Source organism: Rhincodon typus, chromosome 5 (genome assembly GCF_021869965.1).
Source record: "Rhincodon typus isolate 14 chromosome 5, sRhiTyp1.1, whole genome shotgun sequence".
Classification (NCBI taxonomy): Eukaryota; Metazoa; Chordata; class Chondrichthyes; order Orectolobiformes; family Rhincodontidae; genus Rhincodon; species Rhincodon typus.
In genome coordinates, this window is record NC_063336.1 from 84182176 (window position 1) to 84208384 (window position 26209).

Consider the following 26209-nt stretch of genomic DNA (forward strand, 5'->3'; position numbering starts at 1 on the left):
TCTGCCAGGTCCAATTTTGGTCCCATGTTGGTTCCCAATTTTTATCACTGTACCATTAACATGACTTCAGCTACTGAAACCTAATATTTGGAATTCTCTCTGTGACCTACTCACCCTCTTTAACCCTCATTTGACCTTTTAAGACGCCCCGCTTTGATCAAGCTTTCGTTCACTTATTCTAATACTTCATGTAACTTGATATCAAATCTTGTGTGATGGCATTCTTGCGAAGCATCTCCAACTGTTTTTTTGTATTAAAGGTGCCATATCAATGCAAGTTATTGTTGAGTGCTTCTTGCAACTTCTGTTGGAAATTCCGTATTAATCATGAACTTCCAACTCACCAAGGACATTATTGATTCTGTTGTTGGAATTTGGATGACCTGCATGTAATATGACCAATTTTTGTGTGGCGGCAGCAAACCTTGCTTGTTAACTGTGTTGAGCGCAGTGATATGGTGATGTTGATACTGCTGTAGCAATCCAGAAAATAACATTTCAAATCCCTAACCTTGAGCAGTTTGAGAATGTGTGTTCAGTTTTAAGAAAACTGTTACCAGTAAAGGTGCTCACAAAGCTGTTAACTGCTGTAAGAATCCAACTCACTTGCTGCTCTCCATCAGGGATAGAAATGTGTTTCCCTTGTCTGATTCGGTTAATAGGCAAGTCTCATCCCAAACTGATATGACTGACCCTTGACTGTTTTTTATAAATGGCCTACTTTGTTGTATCAAGATTGCAAAGAATCCTGATGATACCATGAGTGCAGTGGTTCAAGAAGAAACACAAATTCCTTCTCAAGGGCAACTAGGAGAGGGTAATAAATGCTGGCTTTGCTGGAAATGCCAGTATTCTAAGAATGAACACATTTTAAAGGTGAACTTAGTTCTTATTGATAAAATGCTTTTTGCAATAAGCTAGCTTCCATTGCCACTCCATGCCTTCAGTTGGCTGTGTGAGTGTCACACAGGAATAACAAAGTCTCCCAGACTCTACATTGGAAGATTGTGCAGACTGCTCATCATGTTCTGGCCTCATCAGTTGGCACAGTCTCAAACAGTGAGAAATTTAAATTCCACCAAGGCAACTGGTTCATTTTCATTTCAATTAAATCTATCTGGAATTGAAAGCTACTCTCAAGTAATGGTGAGCACATCGACCATTATCAATTGTTGTAGAAGCCCATCTGGTTCACTAATGTCCTTTAGGAAGGAAGTCAACTGTTACTGTTTTGTCTGGTCTACATATGCTCCAGACCAAAAGTGATGTAGCTGACTCTTAACATTTCTCTGAAATAGCCCAGCAAGCTCAACTCAGTTCAGTGGTGATATGTGATGAATAACAAATGGTGACCTTGTCAGTGATACTCTGAACCCATGAAGAGATACATAAAAGAATAACTAGACAAAAATAGATAAGGATTTGAGTACAGAAGTAGTGAAATCTTGCTTTAATTTGAAAGAGCTGGGTTAGACCACAGCTGTGTATGATTTGGTCTCCTTATCTCAAGCAAGATATTATGCTAAGAAGGTTCACCAGACTTCTTCCAGGGTGGTGGGACTGTCCTATGAAGAGAAGCTGGCAGACTGGAGCCTGAAATCTCCAGAGTTTTGAAGAATGGAAGGTGATCTCATTGAAGTCTACAAAATATGTCAAAGGATAGACAGAGGAGTTGCAGGTAAGATGTCTCCCCTAGGTAGGGAGTCTAGAATTAGGGGCACAACCTAAGAGTAAGGGGGATGCCTCTTGGGTCTGAGACCCAGACAGTTGTGAACCTTTGGAATTCTGTACCCAGAGGGCAATGGAGGCTCAGTCCCTGACAAAGTTTAAGGTGGAATCATAGAGTCATACACCAGAACAATCTTCGTCCTTCAAGTCCATGATGTGGTATTATTGATAATTCTTTATTTTTCTTTCATCCAAATGTTGATTACTTCCCTGGAACACTTGAGTCTGCGGTTTGCCTTCTTATTGGGAGTAACTTCTCTGTTCCTTCTTACATTTGGCATTGACTGCCTGTTTGAAGACACAGCTTTCCTGTGATTAACTCCTTAAATTATCCTGCAAGGTAATTACTTGTCCTTGTGGCATAAGGCAGCCAATTATCAAGCAGCTGTTAAAACATTTTCATGTCACTTTGACTCCTTCTATTCCCAGACATGGCTAATTGCTTTCAATTCCTGGACATGGTTATCCTTGTCCCTTAATAGTTTATTTCAGACAGTTTATTGTTGCTTCTTTCTGAATGTTATAAGTTTATCTTTGTTGATCCCTTCAATCCAAGAACAGTTATTGAAGTTCTGAAGTCTATAGTATTACACCTATCTATTCCTGTTAGAATTTTACAGGTCTGTACAAGATTTTCCCCTCATTATTTCTATACTCCAGTGAATATAGCCCTAACAGATTCAGTTGCTCTTCCAGTCCTGCTATTCCAGTAATCGATACAGCAAACTGTTGTTACACTCCCTCCAAAACATCCTTCCTCAGATAAGGAGCCCAAAAATGCACACAATACTCCAGGTAAGGTCCTGCATAATTGCAACAAGACATCTATAAGATCATAAAACATAGTAGCAGAAATAGGCCATGCAGCCCATTGAGTCTGCTCCACCATCCAAAGAGGTAATGGCTGGTGTGATAATCCACAACGCCACTTTCTAGCCTCTTCTACATAACCTTTGATTCCCTTACTGACTAAAAATCTGTCTGTCTGAGCCTTCAATATACTCAATGATCCAAACTTAACAGTCTTTCTGTGGTAAAGAATTCCAAAGATTCACTACCCTTCAAGGGAAGAAATTCCCTCTCATCTCTGTCTTAAATGTGTGATTGCTTATTTTCAGGTTATGCCTTTTAGTCCTAGACTCTGCCACAAGTGGAAACAGCCTTTCCGCATCTACCCTGTCAAGTCTCACAAGAATCTTGTATGTTTTAATACGGTTACCTCTTATTCTTCTATATTCCAACAAGTATAGACCCAATCTACTCAAACTATCCTCATATGAAAATCCCTCCAAACCTAGTATCAACCTAGTAAACCTTCTCCGGACTGCCTCCAATGACAGGATATCTTTATTAGATAAGGGTCCCAAAACTGTTCACAGTATTCTGGTTGTGCACTAGTGCCTTGTACAGTTTTAGCAAAACCTGCCTACTTTTATATTTCATTCCTTTTGCAATAATAGTCACCATATCTTTAGCCTTCCCTATTATCTGTTGAACATTGATGCTAGCTTTTTGTGATTCAAGGATGAGGATTCCCAAATCGCCCTATTCTGTAGCTTTCTGTAGTCTTTCTCCATTTAAATAATATTCAGCTTCTCTATTCTTCCTACCAAAGTGCATAACTTCAAATTTTCCCACATTATATTCCATCTGCCAAGTTTTTTCCCACTTGCTTAACTTGTCTATAATCTCTCTGCAGATTGTGTCGTCTTCACCATTTGCCTTCCCACCTACTTTTGTATCATCCACAAATTTGGCCATAGTATATTCAATTTCCTCATTCAAATCATTTGATATATATTGTAAGCAATTGTGGTCCCAACACTGATCCCTGTTGCGCTCCACTATAGTTTTAGGTTGACAGCCTGAAAATTCCCCTGTTATTCCAACTGTCTGTCTATTAGTTGGCCAATTCTCTATCCATGCTAATATCCTACCTTATTAAGTAGCCTAATGTGTGGTATCTTATCAAAAGCCTTCTAAAAATCCATATTGATTACATTCTTCCCTTTTATCTATCCTGCTTGTAACCACCTCAAAGATTCCCTGCTCTTGTACTTACATCCTCTCCATATGAAGGGCACCATACTATTTGCCTTCTTTGCTGCCTGCTACATCTGCATGCTTCCTCTCAGTGACTGCAACTGAACAGGCGTATGCCAGTACTGGTGTTCCACACGAGCCTCCTCCACCCTCTTCAGTTCATCTATCAACAGCTTTCCCTTTCTGTCTCCTTCACAAGTTCCCCTCAAATGCATCTCTACTATTCTCCTTCACTCCTACGTTCCACATTCTCACTACTCCTGGACGAAGAAATTTATTTTGAATTCCCTGCTGAAATTATTAGTGATTATCTTATATTTATGGCCTTATTTGAGTCTCTCCCACAAGTGGAAACATCTTGTCTTCATTCATCCTGTCAAACCATTTCATAATTTTGAAGACCCTGTTGCAGGCTTCTCTTTTCTTGAAAAACAGAACGCCACCCTATTCAGTCTTTCTGATGTAGTATTTTAGTTTCAATGCACTAGGAACACAGAGTGAAGCAGATCTCTTTGAATGCCGAGGCTCCTCAAGTAATCTTCACAGCTATCTTACTTATCACTAAAGGTACAGGCAGAATAAAAGAACTGTGCTTTGCTGCTCTTATTCCAATGTTCCTTTTGATATAGGTTCATATTCAGTGTAGTAATTGGTGAAGAAACATTCCCAGAAGCCAAGGGGAAAACCAAAAAGGAAGCTAAGCAAAATGCTGCCAAACTTGCTGTAGAGAAACTGAACATTGACATGGTGAGTAGTATGTGTTGCATTTTGTTTTAAAAAAAAATCAATTATGGTTTATTTTTTATGCATTTAAAAGGTTTGTTCAATTGGGGAGCACTGTTATCCAATTATAGACGAGTTACTACTTTGTGTCTCCAGGAAGTCTATGCACGAGGTGAGCAGGTTTGTTTCAAATTGTTCTATCTGATTATTCTCGGGCTGTGTCTTGATCCCCACTCTATCCCCCATTCCTTTTCATATCAGTGATGTCTTCCTCTCCTTGCCTAGCCCAACTCAACATTCTTGCCACTCTCCATCTCGATCAACCTCCCCCAGATTGCACATTCACTTTCCTCACAGATACTTAATCCCAGCTAGTAAAGGATGAACACCCACCTTGTCCTGCCCTCCATTCTTGCAAACTCTTGCACTTCCTTCACCCCTGCTGATCTGGTAGATATTGGTCAATAACTACCTGTAAAGCTCAAGTACATGCAGTTAGATCTAGAGACTGCCCACACACTCTTAGCTGCAGTGGACTTTGAGCAGATGTTCTGGGAGCACAGAGATCCTCTGCTCCAAAGGCATAATTGTAACTCTCCGCTTCTTGGAATCATGCCTGGCACATAGGGAGATGGTTGTGGTTGTAGGAAGTCAGTCATCTTGGCTCCAGGACATCTTTGCAGGAGTTCCTCATGTTAGTGTCCTAGCTCCAACCATCTTCAGCTGCTTCATCAATGACCTTGATTGCTGGTAAGGAATCCACAACTATCAACATGTTGGGCATGATTATTGACCAGAAACTGAATTGAACTCGTCGTTTAAATATTGTGATAACAATTGCAGGTCAGAGGTTAAGAATCCTGCAGTGAGTAACTCACCTCCTGACTCCCCAAAGCCTGTCCACCATCTACAAGGCACAAGTCAGGAGTGTGATGGAATACTCCCCACTTGCCTGGATGAGTGCAGCTTCAACAACATTCAAGAAGCTTGACACCATCCAGGACAAAGCCACCCATTCAATTGGCATCACATCCACAAGCATCCACTCCCTCCACCACTGATGCTCAGTAGCAGCAGTGTGTATTATCTACAAGATGCACTTCAGAAATTCACCAAAGATCCTCAGCAGCATCTTCCAAACCCACAACCACTTCCGTCTAGAAGGACAAGAGCAGCAGATACATAGGAACACCACTACCTGCAAATTCTCCTCCAAGCCACTCACCATCCTGACATAGAAATATACTGCCATTCCTTCACTGTTGCTGGGTCAAAATTGTGGAATTCTCACCTGAAGAGCATTGTAGGTCTGTCTGCAAAGCATGGACTGCAGCAGTTCAAAAAGGCAGCTCACTGCCACTTTCTCAAAGGCAACTAGGGACTGGCAATAAATACTGGTGTAGCAAGTGACTCCCACATCCCATGAATAAATAAAAGAAAATTCACTCTCCAATCTGACCTCAAAAATTCTGATTTGGCTAACACTTCCTATCAAAATCTGATCTCTTTATCTTTAATAGAGTCCATAAAATCCCTACAGTGTGAAAGCAGGCCATTTGGCCCATCGAGTTCACTCTGACCCTCCGAAGAGTATCCCAGTCAGACCCAGCCCCAGCCCTCCTACCTTAACCATGTAACTCCACATTTACCCTTGGCTAATTCACCTAACCTACATATCTCTGGACACAAATTAGCATGACCAATCCACCTAACCTGCACATGTTTGCAGTGTGGGAGAAAACTCACATGCAGAAAGACGAAACCCATGCAGGCACAAAGAGAATGTGCAAACTCCACCCAGTTGCCAGAGGGTGGAATCAAACCTAGGACCCTAGCACTGTGAGGCAACAGTACTAACCACTGAGCCACTGTGCCCAAATATATGGAAACAGCTTTTTTTTAATGCAATGCTCAGAAGTTAGTTTAGAAACCATGGGGAATTGGGGGCTTTATTAAAAATAGGTGACCGATTTGCCCTCACTTGTCTGGCCACAAGAATGATCACAAGGAGTGAAATCACCTTCAATGGGTCATTGAATATATCTGATACTTGATGCACACAGATGATAATCTTTTCAGAGATAGTAGGAACTGTGGATGCTGGAGAATCTGAGATAACAAGGCGTAGAGCTGGATGAACACAACAGGCCAAGCAGCATCAGAAGAGCAGAAGGGTCTAGGCCCGAAACATCAGCTTTCCTGCTCCTCTGATGCTGCTTGGCCTGCTGTGTTCATCCAGCTCTACACCTTGTTGTCTCTGATAATCTTTTTAAGCAGCTTCAGTGTGGGTTAGTGTATGCATGTTAAAATAAAGCCAGTACCTTCTGATTTGTCTTTGATGTAGACTGTTCACAGTAGTCCTCGGGTATCTCCAGCCAGCACGGGAAACTACATCAGCAAGCTCAATGAGTACGGGCAGAAGAAAGGCATACATCTCGATTACAGGTTTACACAACCGGGCCCAGGCGTGGACCACGTACAAAAGTTAGTTTTTTTAAAAAAATAAATCAGGTTTCTATTCTTTCTCAGAGTGGATAGGTGTAGTGATAATTTCACTGGTCTAGTAATCCAGAAACTCAGGTTAATGTTCCATGGATATGGGATCAAATCCCACCATTGCACATGGTGAAATTTGAATTCAGTAAGATCTTGAATAAAAGGCTATCTTAATGGTGACCATGTAACCGCTGTTGATTTTTATAAAAACTTGCCTGGTTTACTAAAGTCCTTTAGGGCTTTTAGGGACTCCAGACCAACAATAATATGTTTGATTTTAACTGCCTTCTGAAATAATACAACAAGTTGTATCAAATGAATGAGTGAAATATATCAAAAGAATGAAACTGGACCATCTGACACTGAGCTATCTCTTTGCCGTCATTGGGCAAAGTCCTTTAACTTCTTACCTAACAACACTGTGGGTATACCTAGCTCCAAAGACTACAGGGCTTCAAGAAGGCAGCTCACCATCACAATTAGGGCAGTTAGGGATGGGCAATTGTTTAGCCTGTGATGCCCACATTTCATGTAAGAATTTTTAAAAATCTATACGCCTTTGCATTCTTGACCAAGGGACCTCATTGTACCTGGTCAATGGATAACCTCATCCTCTGTCTAATGGATCCCCTCTGGCTCCTAGTTAATGGAAATAACCCTTATGCCCCTGGCTAATGGATCCCCTCTGACTCCTGGTTAATGGATCTCCCCTTTACCACCAGTTAATGGATCCTTCATTGATCTTGGTTAATGGATTTCCCCACATCCTTGGTTTGTGGCTCTCCCCTTGCTCCTGGTTAATAGACCTCCCCATGAATTTCCCAAGGTTTTCCTGGTTAATAATCTATACTGTGTACCATTCTTGGTGAAAGAGTCTCCTCACTTAACGCACATTAAGAGTTCTTATAACCTAACAAATTGTTCATTATTATCACATTCTCTTTTACCAGTCATCCTGTGTACTGAGATCTCTCTATGCCACTAGTGCTTGGGAGGATAATTGAGGCAGTACTTGGATAAGCATGTGAAGTGTCATAACATTCAAAGCTGTGGGCCTAGTGTGGGAAAGTAGGACTAGTGTAGGTAGTAGTGTATTTTTGGTGGTACAGACTCAATGGACCAAAGGCCTTCTTCGGTACTGTATGATTTTATTATAGTTGCTCTTCTCCAGTTCTGGTCTCTTTCACATTGTGATTTCCATATTTCCACTGTCTCAGTTTCCATGGTCTTAAGTTCTGGACGTTTCTCTCCAAACCTCTCCGTTTCTCTCCAAACCTCTCCGTTTCTCTACCTTTCACTCCCTATAAGACACTTTTTAAAACTTGCTTCTTTGACCTTCTTCAGTTTGGCTCAGTCTTAAATTTTGCTTCAAATGCAAACCTTGGAATGGGATGTTTTACTATGTAAAAGTGCCTTTTAATGTAAGTAATTGTAAAATGAATGGGATGTTCTGGTAAGCAAACTCCTCGGCTCACCAATGAAACTGCAATAGCATCTTGTGTTGTGAATTGTTTCATCCATTAGCCCAGGCTAGCATTAATCAGACAGGGTCATCCAGGATTAACCCAGGCTAGCACTAATCAGGCAGGGTCATCCAGGATTAACCCAAGGTAGCACTAATCAGACAGGGTCATCCAGGATTAACCCAGGCTAACACTAATCAGACAGGGTCATCCAGGATTAACCCAGGCTAGCACTAATCAAACAGGGTCATCCAGGATTAATCCAGGCCAGCACTAACCAGGCAGGGTCATCCAGGATTAATTCAGACCAGTACTAGCCAGGCAGTGTCATCCAGGATTAATTCAGACCAGTACTAATCAGGCTGTGCCATCCAGGATGAATCTAGATTAGCATTAAACAGACATGGTCATTCAGGATTAACGCAGGCTAGCACTAATCAGGCAGGGTCATCCAGAATTAACCCAGACTGACACTAACCAGACAGGACTATTCAGGATTAATCTCGAGTAGCTCTAATCAGGCAGGGTCATCCTGGATTAGCCTAGACTAGTGCTAGGTCATCCAGACAACCAGGCTTAAATTAATATTAAGGCTGCAGTTTAAGCTGAATTGAAGCCCTGTGAGTATCAGTTACATTCTATGTACTTAATTGTGACGATGTTCCTCTTTCATGTTGGTGCCTGATTTCCCTGTGCCTCAGATTTCAGACATATGTATATGCTTCAGTTTAAACCCTTATCTGACAACGTTCTGTCTGTTTCCCTAAACTCCTTCAACCCAACCTCCTACTCACTTACGAATTTCCTATTCGGCTGGCTTGACATTACCTACTGCCGTCCCCTGGCCATTGATGGCCAATCCTTCAGGCTTTCAGTCCCAAGAAACCTCCTATCTCTTCTCTTCCCTCCTGTTCCTTTAAGATATTTTGGATAATTACAGTGTGAGCTGCAACTCAGTGATTACACGTTCTGAGTTAGTTGCTTATTGGTTCAAGTCCCAAATGCAGAAAACCAAGTACATTATTCCAGGTTGATGCTCCAATTCAGTTCTGAGAAACTGCACAATGTCAAGCTGCTGTCTTTCACATGAGACTTGAAACCAAGGCCCTATCAGGCTCTTTGGTAGATATGAAAGAACCTATGTCACAATTTGAAGGAGGGCAGGGTGTTCTGACTAATGTTTAGCCCACAAGCAGCATCACAAAATCAGATGATCTTGGACATTATTACCATGATATTTGTGGGAGCAGTTTGTAAATTGGGTGCTATGTTTCCTACGTTACAACAATAACTATCCTTCACAAGTAAATCGTTGGTCGTAAAACACTTTAGGAGGTGCTGAGATTACAAAAGGCACTAGATTAACACAAGCCTTTCCTACTTTCTCTTTGTCATGATATTGTTGTGCTCTAAGGTGGCTGTGTGAATTACTTTGGAACTTTCTTTTACTTTATTGCACTGGAATAGTGTGAAGTGCTTGCATTGTGTTTCAGGTTTTCATGCTACGTTATCATGGATAAAAAGGAATATCCGTCAGGTTATGGTCGAAACAAACAAGAGGCCAAGCACGAAGCAGCAAAACTCGCCTATGAGGAAATTTACGAACTTACATCACTTTATGAGGTAGTGGGTCAGTGTAATTATATGGTGAAAGTACGCAAGCATCTGTAGCAAACAGGATGGAAATTCAGGACAACCATGGGAAATAAGACAGGAAATCTACACTATACTGCATATATACACTACACTACACTATACCATATCAACTCAGGGGACCATTGGCCTGGTGCTGGAACCAGATTACTTGCTCTCTCTATCTATTCCACCACTTCAGTATTCCGCCATTAATAAGGGAAGTGGGAAGGGAAAAATGTATTGCCAGAAAACTATTTATTTCCCTAGTGGTTATACTGATCACAGAATCAGTTTTCCAGTAATGTTTTTCCACAATTTTCTAAAGATCATTACCTGGGATTTCTCATTCTAGTTTTGAGAGGATGAGAATTCAATGTGACATTGAAGTACAAGAAAAATACAGTCCAACTGACTGATATAGTGGGTTAATGCTATTACAGTATTGACTACGTAGCAAGAAATAGTTCTTCTGTATAGTATGTGTTTCCGATTTATTTCCGGATCCACTCTGACCTGCAGTATTATTTAAACTGAAACATGTTTGGTACTTATTAGCCCCCATACCATCAAGAGGGAATTAAAAGGCATTATGTCATAAATGTTAATTGAATATTAAAAAAGGAAATTATTAAAACTAGGAAATGATGGAATTACTTCATAGATCAGGCATCTTAGAAGAGAGAAACAGGGTTAAACTTTCAGGTCAACAAACACTCAACAGAATCCTGTTTTCATTTCATGGTTGCTCTCAGACTTGAGAATTTCTAGCGTTCACTGTTTTCTTTTTAGATTTCTCACAATTGCAGTGTAACTTTGTATTTGTATTTACAAACTTTGTATTTACATGGTATTATTTGCTTAATGATTATTTTATAAAAAGTGCATCTTAACAAGGTGCAGACTAGTGACAAAGTGCAGGCACGCACACAGACAGACAGACATACACACAGACACACTATATATAGATACACACAGACAGACAGACAGACAGACACACTATACCTAGATGCACACAGACAGACAGACACAGACAGACAGCTCAGTTGGATGCTAAATTCTTCCTGTTTTCTCCCTTTGTGAATAAGAATACTAGAAAACTCAATGTTGAAGATGGAGAACAACACAAGAGCACTGCAGAAGACTCCACTGACCAGAATCTCAGAAGGTATGGTTAGGTTTTGTTTTAACATGTAACTTTTCCTTGTTTGTTATTTTAAGTGATAGGAAAAATATTATAAACTATTATCAAAGGAGTTATAGCAGGGCATAAGTTCCAGATTGTCAACTGGATTCAACATAATTTTGTGAAAGGGAAATCATATTTGACCAATCTATTGGAGTTCATTGAGGAGGTAACCAATGCCCAGAAGGCATTTGATAAGGTGCCACATCACAAGTTATTGCAGAAAATAAAAGCTTATGTGCTGGGTGTAAAATTGTAACGGATAGAAGATTGGCCGGCTAACAGGAAACAGAGAGTAGGAATAAATGGGTCAGTTTTAGGCTGGCAGGCTTTCATGATTGGTTTGCCACAGGAGCTGGTGCTAGGACTGCTATTCTTTACAATTTATACAAATAATTTGTATGCAGAAGATAGGTCCGAAAATAAGTTGTGGAGAGGAGAGAAGGAGATTACAAAAAGGCACTGTTAGGTTAAGTGAGAATGCAAAGATGTGGCAAATGGATTTAGAGTAGGAAAATGTGAAATTTTCCATTCTGATAGGAAGGATAAAAAAATTATCTAAATGTTGAGAGATTGCAGAGCTTTGAGATACCGAGGGAACAGGGTGTCCTTGTGCACCAGGTTCACCAGAATGATACCTGGAATGAGTGGCTCGTCTTATGAGGAAATGTTGGATAGGCTGGGTGTATTCACAAGAGTTTAGAAGAGTATGAGGTGACTTGATTGAAACACAAACTCCTGAGGTGGTCTTGACAGGGTGAAAGCCGGAAAAGGATGTTTCCTCTTATAGGAGAATCTAGAACTAGAGGTTACTATTTAAAAATCAGGAGTTACATTTGGACAGGTACATGGGTAGGAAAGGTTTAAAGGGAAATGGCCAAATGCAGGCAAATGGGACTAGTTCAATTTAGGAAACCTGGTCAGCATAGACGAATTTGGCCTAAGGGACTGTGCCGTGCTGTATGACCCTATCAGGAGTCACACATTTTAAACAGAGATTAGGTAAAACGTTTTCTGTGAGGATTTTGACTCTTTGGAACTCTTCCTGAAAAGGTGGCAGAAGCAGAGTCTTGAATATTTTTAAGGAAGAGGTGGATAGATTCTGATTAAGCAAGGGGGTGAAAAGTTACCAGAGTAGGTGGGAACATGGATTTGAGTTTACAGTCACTTAATCCATGAAATTATTGGATGCTGGAGCAGAAGGACTGAATGTCCTACTCCTGCTCCTTGTTTGCATGTTTGTCTTGTCGGTGAAGCTGTATCTAAAAAAACTGATTCACAGTAACTTAATATCTAATACCTTTTGGCAAAACTTGAGGACTAATGTGTTCTGTTTCCGTTTCCAACACACTGTCTCTACCTCTGTCACAACAAACAATATCCCTGTCCCTTCTCATTTTTGTCCCCCAATATTCCCTATCTCTCCACCTCAATCTCTTCATTCTGTCCCTTAGTTCTTTCTTCCCTTTTTCCTCCCTTTCTCTTCTCTTTCCTCCTTTCTCTTTTTCCCCTCGTGTTCTCTTCTTCTCTCCAATTTGATCCCTGCTCTCTGTCTCACTGTCCTTCCCTCCTGTTTCTCTTGTAATCTTGCTCCCCTTCCATCCTCTCATCCCTATCTCTCTTCCTCCTTTTGCTCTCCTCCTCCCATCTGTCCTTCTCTCTTCTCTGTTCCTCACTGGGCTCTGTATATTCTGACCACTTCGGATGCTCAGTATGTCTGTACTCGTCTTGATCCTGAGTTGTCATGCCAACTCATCATTTTGGGGGATGAGTTGCCAGCTTATTGTCATGACTCAGGTACTGGACATACTGAATTCACTGCTTGCCCAATTCCCTGTTGCCTGTTTCCTGTGGGCAGTGTCCCTGCTGTTTCACAGGGGATGGGCTGGTAGTGGAGCCCTGTAGGGAAACTGCAACTATGTAAAAGTTGTGACTGTTCTCTCTGTGTCACCCCCAGAGCATGGACTCTTCTCTGGTACCTTGGGCACTGGGATTGTCAACAGGTCTTGAAGGGCATTCTGCTGCACACCAGTTTAATTGAGTGAATCTTTGAAGAGGATAGCTCCCTCTTTGGCTACCCATAAGAGGAAATATCCTCCTTTGGGCTGCTTGATTTAATCTGATGCACTCATCTCTTGTCTGGAACAGGCAAGAACAACAAGTGGAACTCTGAGTGGTCTACAGCTATGTTCCTGGGAGCTGCAACAGAGAATTCCCAACAGATGTTCTACTCCCCCGCAGAGCTGAATGAAACTTAAACCAAAGTCTTGCAGTTTCTGTTGGCATCCTTGGCTTGTTCTCTTGACCCTCAGAGGCCCTGTCTCTGCAGTAGCTGGTGGGGATGGAATTCTGAGATTAGCCTCTCATTGTCCACTGCTTTAGACCACTCCCTGCTACAGTCCCTGGAGTGCGAAGCAAAAGCCCTTGTGTGCACGCAGGCATAGGCTCCTGTAGCTGAGTGGACTGAGTAGGATTTCAGTGTGAGCTGGTGCAATAGGTGCTGTAGCAGGTTAACCCAGATGGCTCCTGTAAGAAGTATCTGCCTTTTTGTTTGCTCCTTCTCTGCCCTCCATCAATTGCCCCAAAAGCAGAGACTACCCTGTACATTGGTCAATGTTAATCCCGAGTATTTGACTGACAGATTCAATCTGGAATTGATTTGTGCAGATAATCCAGGCCAACACTTCCGGTGCGGTACTGAGGAAGTGCTGCTGTGTCAGAAGTTTGTGATGAGATGGTAAACCAAGCTTCCGTTTGCCCTCTTGCATGGGCATAAGCGAGTCCTGCAACTGTTTTTCAGAGAAGCAGTGGAACTTCTGTCAGCTCTCCTGGACAGAATCTATCCCTCAGCTAATATTAATAAACCTATGATCTAGTTCTTTAAGGATCGTTGCTTCTGGGAAGCTGCTTTCACAAACTGGCTGCCACTTTATTTTCAACATCACAGCATTGTAAATTTACTTGGCTGTAAAGAACAGGGGACATCTTGAGGTGGTTAAAAGCGCTATGTAAATACAAGTTCTGTTCTTTTTAGGTTCACAGAAGACCAAACTTGCGAAACGGAGAAGAGAGATGATGAGTCCATATCCACAGTCAGTATGGATGTAGGTGTAGTAGATTTCACTTCCAGCATGACAAAGGTGTTTCCAGGACAGCTCACTTCCTTCAGGATAATAATTTACAATTCTGCAGCCTTCCATGAGAGATCCATTATCATTACATGACAAACTGAGCTGGGCTAGCTCAATGTTGACAGGAGATGAGGATAGGATGCACTTTTCAAAAGTAAGACCTTTCCAGTGTAAACAACAATCCTGTGATAGGAGGTGTTTGTTTATTATCCCTTTTTTGCCTGTGAATTTCCTCACTAACCTGGCATCCCATAACGCTAACAGCTTCCCTTTTTACATAGAGTGACTGAGGTTTTCACTCAGGCTTTTCAAATCTCTCCAGGATCCTGCCCCCTCCACTGACAGTAACCTCCCGCTAGCCCCACAAACCTGTTTGTTATTGGGGCATTGCCAATTCTGCCCCAATCCTGATTATGATTATGGCTCCATCAGAGGCTGTTTCCCTCCTGCGACTGCTCAGCATATCAGCAGCAAGTGCAGAAGGGAGGCCAACCCTAATTGGAGGAGCAACGTGCAGGGTAATATGATTGGTTTAACTGGGCCCAGGTTCTGAAGCCAGTGCTGGTGAGTCTGGTGAGTGGGACAGGGACAGGGACAGGGTCAGGGACAAGTTCAGTGAGACTGTGCAGAGGACAGAGCTGGGAGGCAGGCCATTGGCAGGGGAGGGGGGGTTGGAATGTTGGAGGGTGGATGAGGGTCAGGTCGTTGTGCGGGTGAGGGTCGGGATGTCAGGGGAAGGGAGTTGGGATATCTGGGAGGGGTGGGGAATGAGCATTGGGATATCAGGAATCAATGTCAGGATATCGGGGTGGGGGGGGAGGGGGCGGCGGTGGGGGGGTTGGTGGAGTGAGGGCCGAGATTTTGGAGATTCAGGATACTGTGGATGTTGGAATGAGGGTCAGGATTTCGTGGTGTGGGATGAAGGTTGGGATATTGGGGGCTGGGAGTGGGGATATAGGAGTGAGGGTTGGGATTTCATGGGGTTGGGGTTGGGGATATCAGGGTTGGGGGCGAGGGTCATGTTGTTGAGTGTTGAGGTGCCAGGGGTTGGGATGTCAGGCGTGGAGTTTGGGATATCGGGGGAGTGGGGGTTGGGATATTAGGGGGTTGGGGAGTGAGGATCAGGGGATCCCCTGCTGATCAGGATTTGAGGCCTTTTTAGATAATTTTCGGTTAAAAGAAAAACTATGTGAGAGAAAAGGCTTTATTAGTTAGATCTGTTGGCACTTTTTAATGGACATTGTTATTAACTGTTCATTTGAATAATCAATTTATTGTGTTAGAACTTTTACTTCGCTCCCCCCTACCCCCACTACAAAATTCTTGTTCACTGTTGGGCTAAACCTTGCCATTCTGAAATTTGCTCACCAGCCCTCTGCCCAGGTGAGAGAAAAATTGAAATAAGCTCCCCACTCCATGTGAAAAAGTTGGATAAACCACAGGCCAGAATTCCCACACCTAACCTTCTCCATCTCTCTCCTCCTTTCAGACATTTTCTAAAGCTTCCCTGTTTGACCAAACCAAATAGTCACCAGCTTTTATACATACTTAGCTGTGTGTTTAGTCTTCTTTCATAATGCTTCTGTGGAGTGCCTTGGATCATTTGATGGTATTCTTGGTGCTATACAAATGCAAGTTGTTGTTGTTGTTGACTTGTCCAGGTGTTTTTGCACCAGATGTGAGGTGAGGAGATCTGTGCAGAGCTCCAAGGTCACCTTGTTCCACGCAGTCATGCTGCTTTATGTCATGTTCACAAATGCCTGCTGAGCCGAGACATACACAATTCATCTTTATTCAATTTCAAAGAGGGAACAGAAACAAACTCCACCTTTTAAACAACCTGTTTTTTTAATCAACTGCAGCAGTCCTGTAGCTCGAAAAATGCCATTGGACAGTTGAACGAGTATTGCCAAAAACGGAATTGGTCCTGCAACGTTGTGGAAGTGGATAAACATGGGCCATCTCACGCTCCAAAGTAAGTGAGCAATTGTGCCTGTCATTTACAGCAGCCCAAAGCAGCAAAGGAAAGACTGACTTCTTGTTAAACAAATCTAATCACAGGCTAGATTGACCCAACGAACTGAGTGACTCTCTCTCCTTTTCAGTTCCACTCTCTCGTCCAAAGCAAAATGATTTGATCTGAAATACACTGCCTAAAAAAATGTGCTGAAAGCCCTTTCAAAAATAACTTCAATGAAGGGAATTAGATAAATGTTTCCAAGGGGAAAAAAAATTACAGGGTTATGGGTAAAGAGCAGAGGGACAGTGGGATTAATTGGAGGGCTCTCTCAGAGGAGTTGGAACACACTCAATGGGCTGAATGGCCTGCTCTGTGCTGCACTGTTCTATGATAGATTATGTGAGTGTAGCTGTACTTAGGTTCAGATAAGCAATTTTTGCAAGATTCTTAATTAATTGAGCAATTCTGTTTTCCAGATTTACTCTGAAATTTGTAATAAATAACATATCTTTCCCAAGTGCTTCTGGAAAAAACAAACAGGAGGGCAAACAGAAAGCTGCCGAACTTGCTTTGAATCAACTGCAGGTATTCCTGAAGCTGTCTAGTATTCTGTGGGACTGTGCTCAGTGCATGTTGTATAATGTAGTACAATGCGCTTGGTGTGTGTAGTATTCTGTGCGAATGTGTTACAATGTGCTCGGTGTGGGTTGTATAATGTAGGGCTGTGTTCGATGTGTGTAGTGTTCTGTGGGAGTGTGTGTTATAATGGGGGACAGCATGCTCGGTGTGTGTTATAATGTGCTTGGTGTGTGTTGTATACTATAGGACAGTGTGCATAGTATGCGCTGTTAAACATTTGTTTCATGTTAGAGTAGACTCCACCTTGCAGACAAATTGTGATATGTCTAACATTTCAGCGTGGATAGGAGGCTATTTTGCCCATTGCACCAGGTTGGCTCTTCATAAGCACCATTTGCTACATAATGGAATAGACTACTGCTTTAAGTACTGAATTTGTAAGATAGAGGTTCAGAGTTCAATTCTCTTTCTTCCAACAACGGGATGCATAATTAATTAGAATAGACGTTGGCTGAGTGGTATGGGGAATAATCTGTTTGCAACATCACCATTGCACCCAGATACAGGTAACAGCTTCCCCATTCAATTCCCTTCGTGTCCTCTAGGAGCAGGAATCTGCCACTCCTATCTGGTCTTGGTCTACAGTTGGTTCATGTCCCGCATTATAGAATCATATACTGTGCAGGAATCCATCTGGCCTATCACGTCTATGCCAGACTGCCATGAAACAATCCAATTCATTCACTTGCCCTGTTCTAACCCCTAGCTGTAAAAGGTTATTTTCTTCAAGTGTCCATCCAATTTCCTTTTAAAATTGTTCATCATCTCAGCTTCTATCCGCCATACAGATAGTGAGTTCCAGGTCATTCATACTTGCCGTGGAAAAGAACTCTCTTCCTTACGCTGCTCCTGCATCTCTTGTCCAAAACTTTAAATTTGTGCCTCTTAGTCCTTGTACCATCAGCTAATTAGAGCAATTTTTTATCATCTGCCATGTGCAAACTTCTTAAAATCCTGTACTACTTTATCAAATTGTCCTTCAACCTCTTTTGTTCTGAGGAGAACAATGCCAGCTTAGTCACCCAAACCTTGTAGCTAAAGTTCCTCATTCCTGAAACCTCTCTGTCAAGTCTCCTCACGGACCACACCATTTGAAATATTACTCTGTATTCCAATATTCAAGTTATTTCTATATTGTAAAAAAAAAGAGCAGTGCACCTACACTGATCTTTGGGAACTTCAATGTCTTCTATTGTCCAGTCTGAAAAATAACCATTCACTGTGACTGGCTGCTTTCTGTCATTAAGCCATTTTCATCCAAGGTGGCACTGACCCTTTTGTTCCATGATCCTTAGTTTTGTTAACCTTTTATGTGGTACTTTGTGAATCACTTTCTTCAAATCCATGTAGACAACAGCCATTGCATTCTGTCCAGACTTTTATGTTATTCTGTGGTGAGGGGATCAGTAATTTGAGGTCAGAGATTCCAAATCATTGGTAAAAGATCCAGAAGGTAGATGAGGATAAATGTTTTCACAGAGAGACTTGTTGGGATCCAGAACAGTCTGGCTGAAAAAAAGATGGAAATTAATTTGTGAAATAATTTTAGAAGAGTGTTGAATGGGTACTTGACAAGGATTTTGCATGGTGGTGGATCTAAATACAAATGGCCCTAACCATGACCACTCTTTCAAAGAGCTAGCACAGGCATGATGAGTGAATGGCTTTTGCGCTGTAGGTTTCCAGGATTCAGTGAAATTCAAGAGAACCCTCTGTGTTGAGAGAGTGTTGAGAATAGGGAACTCACTACCCAAAAAACGAAAGCATTTAAGGGCAAGCTGGTTGAGAACATGAAGAAGAAAGGATTAGTTGGATGTGCTGATAGTGAGATGCATAGGGTTGAGATGGTGAACTAATGTGGACTTGTTGGGCTGAATGGCTACAAAGTTGATGTAATGTGGTAAAAGGGAGAATTTCAGAAATCTATGTTGCCATGTTTATAGCTATTATCTCACAGTTAAATCTCATCTTGTAAGCTAAAGACAGTAGATACTAGGATACTCACAGCATTAACTAAAAGAATGCAATTGATAAAACAGCTTTCCAGGGCTTATGTGATTGCATTGGAAAGAAAAACCCAATACGCCCAACGGTATATTTGCTAAAACAGTCTGAACTGGATAAATACCCCAGTGTCAATTGTTAGCTTGTTTTTAACAGTGGGAAGGTTCTTATTCAGAATGCAAATTTTAGAATAAAGTAATTCAATTTATGACATCAATTTGGGTTTGTTTCCTCAAACTCTAACTTAATGTTTTCTTTATTCCCTCAATTCTGTTCCTGAACTGGTCTTGGCTCTGATCGGCACAGGATGAATCAAACAGTATTTCACAAGACGAACTTTCACTGAAGTAAGTTTGTGACAGATATCCCAGGTAACTATGCTATAATCCGGGCAGGAAATGGAATTCTGAAAGACATGCAAAATCTGTTCTAAACAGCATCAGTGTTTACCGTGAGAAGGATATGGAACGTATTGAAAGTGGGGAAATAACTAGCAACATTTTGAAAAATGTCCATATTACAGAGAAGGAGGTGCTGATGGCTTAAAATGCATGAAGGTGGATAAATCCCTGGGACCTGATCAGGTGTACCCTAGAACTCTATGGGAAGTGAGGAAAGTGATTGCTGGGCCCACTGCTGAGATATTTGTATCATTGATAGCCAAGGTGAGGTGCTAGAAGACTGGAGGTTGGCCAACATGGTGCCATTATTTAAGAAAGGTGGTCAGGAAGAGCCAGGGAACTATAGACTGGTGAGCCTGACATCAGTGGTGGGCATGTTGTTGGAGGAAATCCTGAGGGACAGGATTTACATGTATTTGGAAAGGCAAGGGCTGATTAGGGACAGTCAACATGGCTTTATGCGTGGGAAATAGTGTCTCACTAATTGAGTTTTGAAGAAGTAATGAAGAGGACTGATGAGGGCAGAGCAATTGACGTGATCTATTTGGACCTCATTAAGGTGTTCAACAAGGTGCCTCATGGTAGACTGGTTAGCAAGGTTAGATTACACGGAATACAGGAAGAACTAGCTATCTGGATACAGAACTGACTTGAAGGTAGAGGACAGAGGGTGGTGGTGGAAGGTTGCTTTTCAGACTGGAGGCCTGTGACCAGGAGTGTGCCACAAGGATCAGTGCTGGGTCCACTGCTTTTCGTCATTTATATAAATGATTTGGATGTGAACATAGGGAGGTATGGTTAGTAAGCTTGTAGATGACACCAAAATTGAAGGTGTAGTGAACAGTGAAGAAGGCTACCTCAAAGTACAACATGATCTTGATCAGATGGGCCAATGGGCCAAGGAGTAGCAGATGGAGTTTAATTTAGATAAATGTGAGGTGCTGCATTTTGGAAAGGCAAATCAGAGCAGGACTTATACACTTAACGATAAGGTCCTGGGGAGTGTTGCTGAACAAAGAGACCTTGGAGTGCAGGCTCATAGTTCCTTGAAGGTGGAGTCGCAGGTAGATAGGATAAGGAAGAAGGCATTTGGTATGCTTGTCTTTATTGGTCACTGCTTGAGTATAGGAGTTGGGAGGTCGTGTTGCAACTGTACAGGACATTGGTTCAGCCACTTTTGGAATACTGCACCCAATTCTGGTCTCCCTGATATAGGAAGGATGTTGTGAAACTTGAAAGGGCTCAGAAAAGATTTACAAGTATGTTACGAGGGTTGGAGGGTTTTAGCTATAGGGAGAGGCTGAATAGGCTAGTGCTATTTTCTCTGGAGCATCAGAGGCTGAGGGGTGATCTTATAGAGGTTGACAAAATCATGAGGGACATGGATAGGGTAAATAGACAAGGTGGGTGAGTCCAAAATTAGAGGGCATAGGTTTAAAGTGAGAGGGGAAAGATTTAAAAGGGACCTAAGGGCCAACTCTTTTATGCAGAGCGTGGTATGTGTATGGAATGAGCTGCTAGAGGAAGTGATGGAGGCTGGTACAATTAGAACATTTATAAGGCATCTGCATGGGTACGTGATTAGGAAGGGTTTAGAGGTATTTAGGCCAAATGCTGGCAAATAGGACTACAGTTATTTAGGATATCTGGTTGGCATGGACGAGTTGGACCGAAGGGTCTGTTTCCGTGCTGTACATTTCTATGACTCTGTAACTTAACCCTTTAGGTTTCTGCTTTGGTCACTGCTTTTGGTACAATTTAATGAAAGCACAAAGTTTTTTATTTAAATTGTCCTGCTTTTAATTTTGTGATGTATTGTAATGAATAATTCCCTTATATGAGTTATTTCTTTTGATTCTCCAGCACAGCAGAGAATTACCAGTTACCCTGCCTCTGGTTGGTTATCCTTACTGTCTAGCATCTGCTACTGAATGATTGGAAACGTTGCCAAATATTGGGAAGACAGAGCCATGTCTTCACTCCCCCACTTCAAACGCTACTCTTCTAGCCAATGATTCCATCTCCCTTTCTGGTCATTGTCTTCATGGATGCAGACTATTGGTGACATTAACTTTTGGTTTGACTCTGGGATGAGCCACTGAGCCCAGATCCTCGCATAACCATCAGAGGAAAGTGACGGACAGTACAAGGCCATTCTGTCCATTGAGCCTGCACTGGCTCTTGGAAAAAGAAATCTAGTTAGACCCCACACTCCCGGCTTTGTTTCTTTTCTGAATTCACTTTTTAAAGCTACAATTCAATCTGCCTCTACTACACAAATACAGCGCATCTGAAAATCCAACCGTTTATTGTGAATAAATGTTTCTCCTTCTGTGGAGCTTTTGCAAACCACCTTAAATCCATGGCCTCTGCTTCTCAACTGTTCAGCCATTGGAAAGGCTTTTCTTTCAATTTCGCTATTTAAGCCCTTCAAGATTTTGAACATTTGTGTCAGATTTCCTCAACACTACCTGCAGTCTCAAGAGGGCAGCCGTTGAGTTCAATGGCGCTGTACTTTCTTTCCTTCATTCATGGGATTTGGGCAGTGTAGGAAAGGTTGGCATTTATTGCCTGCCCCTAGTTACCTGGAGAGAATAGTAGTCAGCTACTTTCTGAAACAACTGTATACAGCGTGATATAGATGCACCTAAATGCTGTTAGCGAGGGAATTCTGGGATTTTGACCCAGTGACACTGAAGGAATGGTGATATAATTCCAAGTCAGGATGGCAAATGTCTTAGAGGGGGAACTTGCACGTGGCATTCCTATATATCTGCTGAGCTGGACGAACACAGCAGCTAAGGCAGCATTAGAGGAGCAGGAGAGTCGACTTTTTGGGCTTAGACCCTTCATCAGGACAGGCCAGTCCTGATGAAGGGTTTAGGCCCAAAACGTCGTCTCTCCTACTGTGTTTCTCCACCTGCACCACTGTATTGACTCTGACTCCAGCATTTGCAGTTCCTGCTATCCCCATATGTCTGCCATCCTTGTCGTTCTAGATGGTAGTGGTTGTGTGATTAGAAGATACTGCCAGAGGAGTTTTAATGAGTTGCTGCAGTGCATCTTATAGATATTACAAATTGCTGCCACTGAGTGTCAGTCATGGGAGAGCATGAATGTTGAAACGTGGTGGAGGGGATGCCAATCAAGTGGGCTGCGTTGCGGATGTGCAGGTGAACATCTGTTTGATGTGGAAGGTTTTTTTGGGGCCTGGGATGGGGGTGAGCGGGGGAGGTGTACAGGCAGGTGTAGCACTTCCTGCGGTTGCAGGGAAAGGTGCCGGGGGTGGTGGGGCTAGTGGGGAGTGTGGAGTGGCCCACAATAAAAACAAAAACAGAATCCTCCTTGTCCTCACGTATCACCCCATTAACCTCCGGATTCAACGCATCATTCTCCACCACTTCTGCCCCCTGCAATCTGACCCCACTACTAAGGATATATTTCCCTCCCCACCCCTATCTGCCTTCCATAGTGACCGCTCTCTCCGTGACTCCCTCGTCCGCTCCACACTCCCCACTGGCCCCACCACCTTGTAGGGCACCTGCGCTCGGTTCGCGACAGACGACAACACCTCCCAGTCGCGAACCACTTCAACTCCCCCTCCCACTCCCTAGGCTCCTCCAGTGTCACAACAACACCACCTGGAAACTGGAGGAGCAGCACCTCATATTCCGCCTTGGGAGCCTATAACCCAATGGTCTCAATGTGGACTTTACTAGCTTCAAAATCTCCCCACCCCCGGCCTCAACATGTGACCAACCCTCCCTCTCATCCCCGCCTCCTTGACTTGTCCATCTTCTCTTCCACCTATCCGCTCCTCCCACCTCACTGACCAACCCCCACCACTACCTACCTGCACTTACCTATCACCATCCCAGCTACCATCTCCAGCCTGATGCCCCCCCTCTATTTATTTCAGAGCCCCCTTCCCCTCCCCCATTTCTGAAGAAGGGTCCTGACCCGAAACGGCAGCTTTCTTGCTCCTCTGATGCTGCCTGGCCTGCTGTGTTCCTCCAGCTCCACACTGTGTTATCTCAATCTGGTGAAGCTCTGCTATATTCCAAATTACAGCAAGTATATCCTTTCTGAGGTCAGCAGACCAAAACTGCATGCAGTACCCCAGGTGTGAATTCACCAAAGCTCTGTATAACTGCTTGTAAGACATCCCTACTTGCAAACTCAAATTCTCTTGCAATGAAGGCTAATATGCCATTTGTTTGCTGTATCTACCTGCCTACTTTCCAGATCCCTTTTTACACCCACAACTCCCAGTATATCACCATTTAAAAAATACCAATTTTCACACTGAAGTGTCACATCACTGTTGCACTCAATATACTCACATTTAGCCATGCTGTACTGCATCTACCATATATTTACCCACTCACTTCTGTGTCCTTCTGCTGTCATCTACCTTCAAGCTTATTATTTGCAATGTTGCCAAGGATTTTTAATCATTGGCAAGCTGCAAAATTGTACTATCTTTACCTAAGGCCAGGTTATTCACACCAATGTTCCTGATAGCAACAGTAGGGACCTAGGCAAACTTCTCTACTGTTAGGAACAGCCCTCTATCCCTTTGCAAAATATGTAGCCACAATACCACCACTCTTTAATACCACATGGTTCCTACTTCCAAATAAGTTTGCTTCACAGTGCTTTCATCAAATAGCTTTGAAGGTGCATATATAGAGGATCAATGCACATCTGCATACACTCTATTATTGGATGCAACGCATTTGTGTAGACAATGCACTTCTGCACACATTGATTGCACTTTTGCACAATGCACTTCAACTACACTTGAGCATCCATTGTTGTACTTTCATCAAAGAACTCCTACATTTCCTCATGTGACTCAGAGCCACATGTCATCTGATTATGCTCCTTGAAATCTTTCAGGACATTTTACTATGTCAAAGGCAGCTTTATAAATATAAGTTATACTCACCTCTATTTGATTTAATTGATTGAATGAAATTCATCCTGCACATTGTTTAGAAAGATGTTTGATCATTCTTTCAGAGATAGCTTTAGTAATATTTCTCACCGGTGATCTGTGTAGTATATTTAAGTAGTGGTAGGGAATGAATTATAACCCAAGTTCAGACCCAGTGAATGTTCCTCACATATTTCTGATTCTTTTAGGAGGCATTCTGAACAGTCAGATGGTTCCAGCTTCATCTTTTTCGAAGACTCCAAATCAGCAACTCATTCTCCTAAAGTGGTACAGTACACTTTTCAGACAAAATTCTAGATCTCTTGCCTGTGTTAGTCTGCTAATTTTGCTTCGTAGTCTTACCTGTCAGATTGGGTATTGAGCTGAGGCTTTGTCTGCCCTGTTGGGTGGATTGCACAGTTCTACTTAAACACAGTACACAAGTGGAAGTGATCGTTGGCTCAGTTGGCTGGACAGCTGGTTTTTGATCCAGGGTGATGTCAGTAGCTGAAGTTACCTTGAAAGTCCTGCCTTCTCAGCCTCACCTGAAGAGTGGTGACCCTCAAGTTACACTCAGCACCAGTCATCTCTTTCTAATAGAGATCGCTGTTCTGGTCCTCTGGGGCTATGGCAACATTAACTGAAGAAGCAAGTGAGTTTTACCTGGTGGATAAATCATAATTTATTCCTTAACCAACATCATTAAATATATTAACTAATCACTTGTTGTTCGTAGGATCTTGTGCATAGATTGACTGCTGCATTTCCTGCTTTACCTTAGTGACTACATTGTAAAAGTGCTTCTTTAGCTGTGAAATGCTTTGGGAGATCCTGAGGCTGTGAAAGGTGTTATAGAAATGCAATTCCTGTTTTTCCTTTTGAAATTAAGGCACAACTTCAGGACAACTCAAGTGCACCCAGCCCATCTGCAGAATGGGCATGACCAGCTCCATGCTGGGAATAAGGACCTGTTTTTCCCCTTCACCAATCCCACTGCATACCCAGTTTCTCATCCCCATATTGACCATCTGGTTTGTTTTCCTGTTTATGCCATTGATATAAAGTATGCTTGGTAATTTAAACAACGCAGTCCTGGATTGTGGCAATGCAAGCTAGATGCACTTTACATTTACCTGGAACTCCTCAGGGTCGTGTCCTAGGCCCAACTATCTTCTTCATCAATGACCTTCCCTCCATCATAAGGTCAGAAGTGGGTGCTTTTGCTGATGACTGCACAATTTATAGCACCATTCACAGCTCCTCAGATATTGAAGCAGTCCATGTCCAAATGGACAATGAACGATTTCAAACATAAATCGTATGGGCACTTGAAGAAAATGAACCTGTAGTGCTAAGTGGATAGACAGAGGGAATGGGGGCAACTGGATTACTCTACAGAGGGCTGACATGAATTTGAGGGGCTGAATGACCTCCTTCTGTGCCATTTATGACTGTGTAAAACAAACTTTGACTGTTTGTTATCAGTTGTCACTTCGGTCTGGTTTTTCATATGCTCCTGTATTCAGAATTAATTCTAATTCTTTCTTTCTAGGATACTACTACTGGATCCAGATCAAAACGGTATGACTGTTCATTAGCATAGTGTACATTTTGCTTGTGATTTTGGTGTATTCTGTAGGCGTTTATACAATAGCTAATGGTGGCAGCTGTGCCTCAGCAGGCAAGCCTCTTGTCTGTAAGTCAGGACATCTCATTTTCAAGCCTCACTCCCAGAGATATGAGTAAGTTATCTGGCTTGCTTTCCCCCAGCACAGTTACTGCAACAGCATTGCACTGTCTGAGATGCCTTTTCTTGGGTGAGATGTTAAACCCAATCTCTGTCTACCTCTCAAAGGACCCCACA

General features: G+C 42.4%; 1 protein-coding gene across 2 annotated transcripts in view; it reads left to right on the forward strand.

Moving 5' to 3' along the window:
- Positions 1–26209, forward strand: part of eif2ak2 (eukaryotic translation initiation factor 2-alpha kinase 2) — a 58968-nt gene that overhangs the window by 7197 nt on the left and 25562 nt on the right. Inside the window, exons 3-12 of one of the 2 annotated variants that reach the window (XM_048596581.1) lie at positions 4401–4518; positions 6839–6978; positions 9947–10076; positions 11174–11253; positions 14306–14375; positions 16265–16377; positions 16839–16947; positions 19312–19352; positions 24555–24633; positions 25898–25926. In XM_048596581.1, coding sequence (XP_048452538.1) covers positions 4401–4518; positions 6839–6978; positions 9947–10076; positions 11174–11253; positions 14306–14375; positions 16265–16377; positions 16839–16947; positions 19312–19352; positions 24555–24633; positions 25898–25926 — 909 coding nt within the window. The remainder of the gene's footprint in view (positions 1–4400; positions 4519–6838; positions 6979–9946; positions 10077–11173; positions 11254–14305; positions 14376–16264; positions 16378–16838; positions 16948–19311; positions 19353–24554; positions 24634–25897; positions 25927–26209) is intronic. The other variant, XM_048596582.1, reaches the window with a different exon arrangement.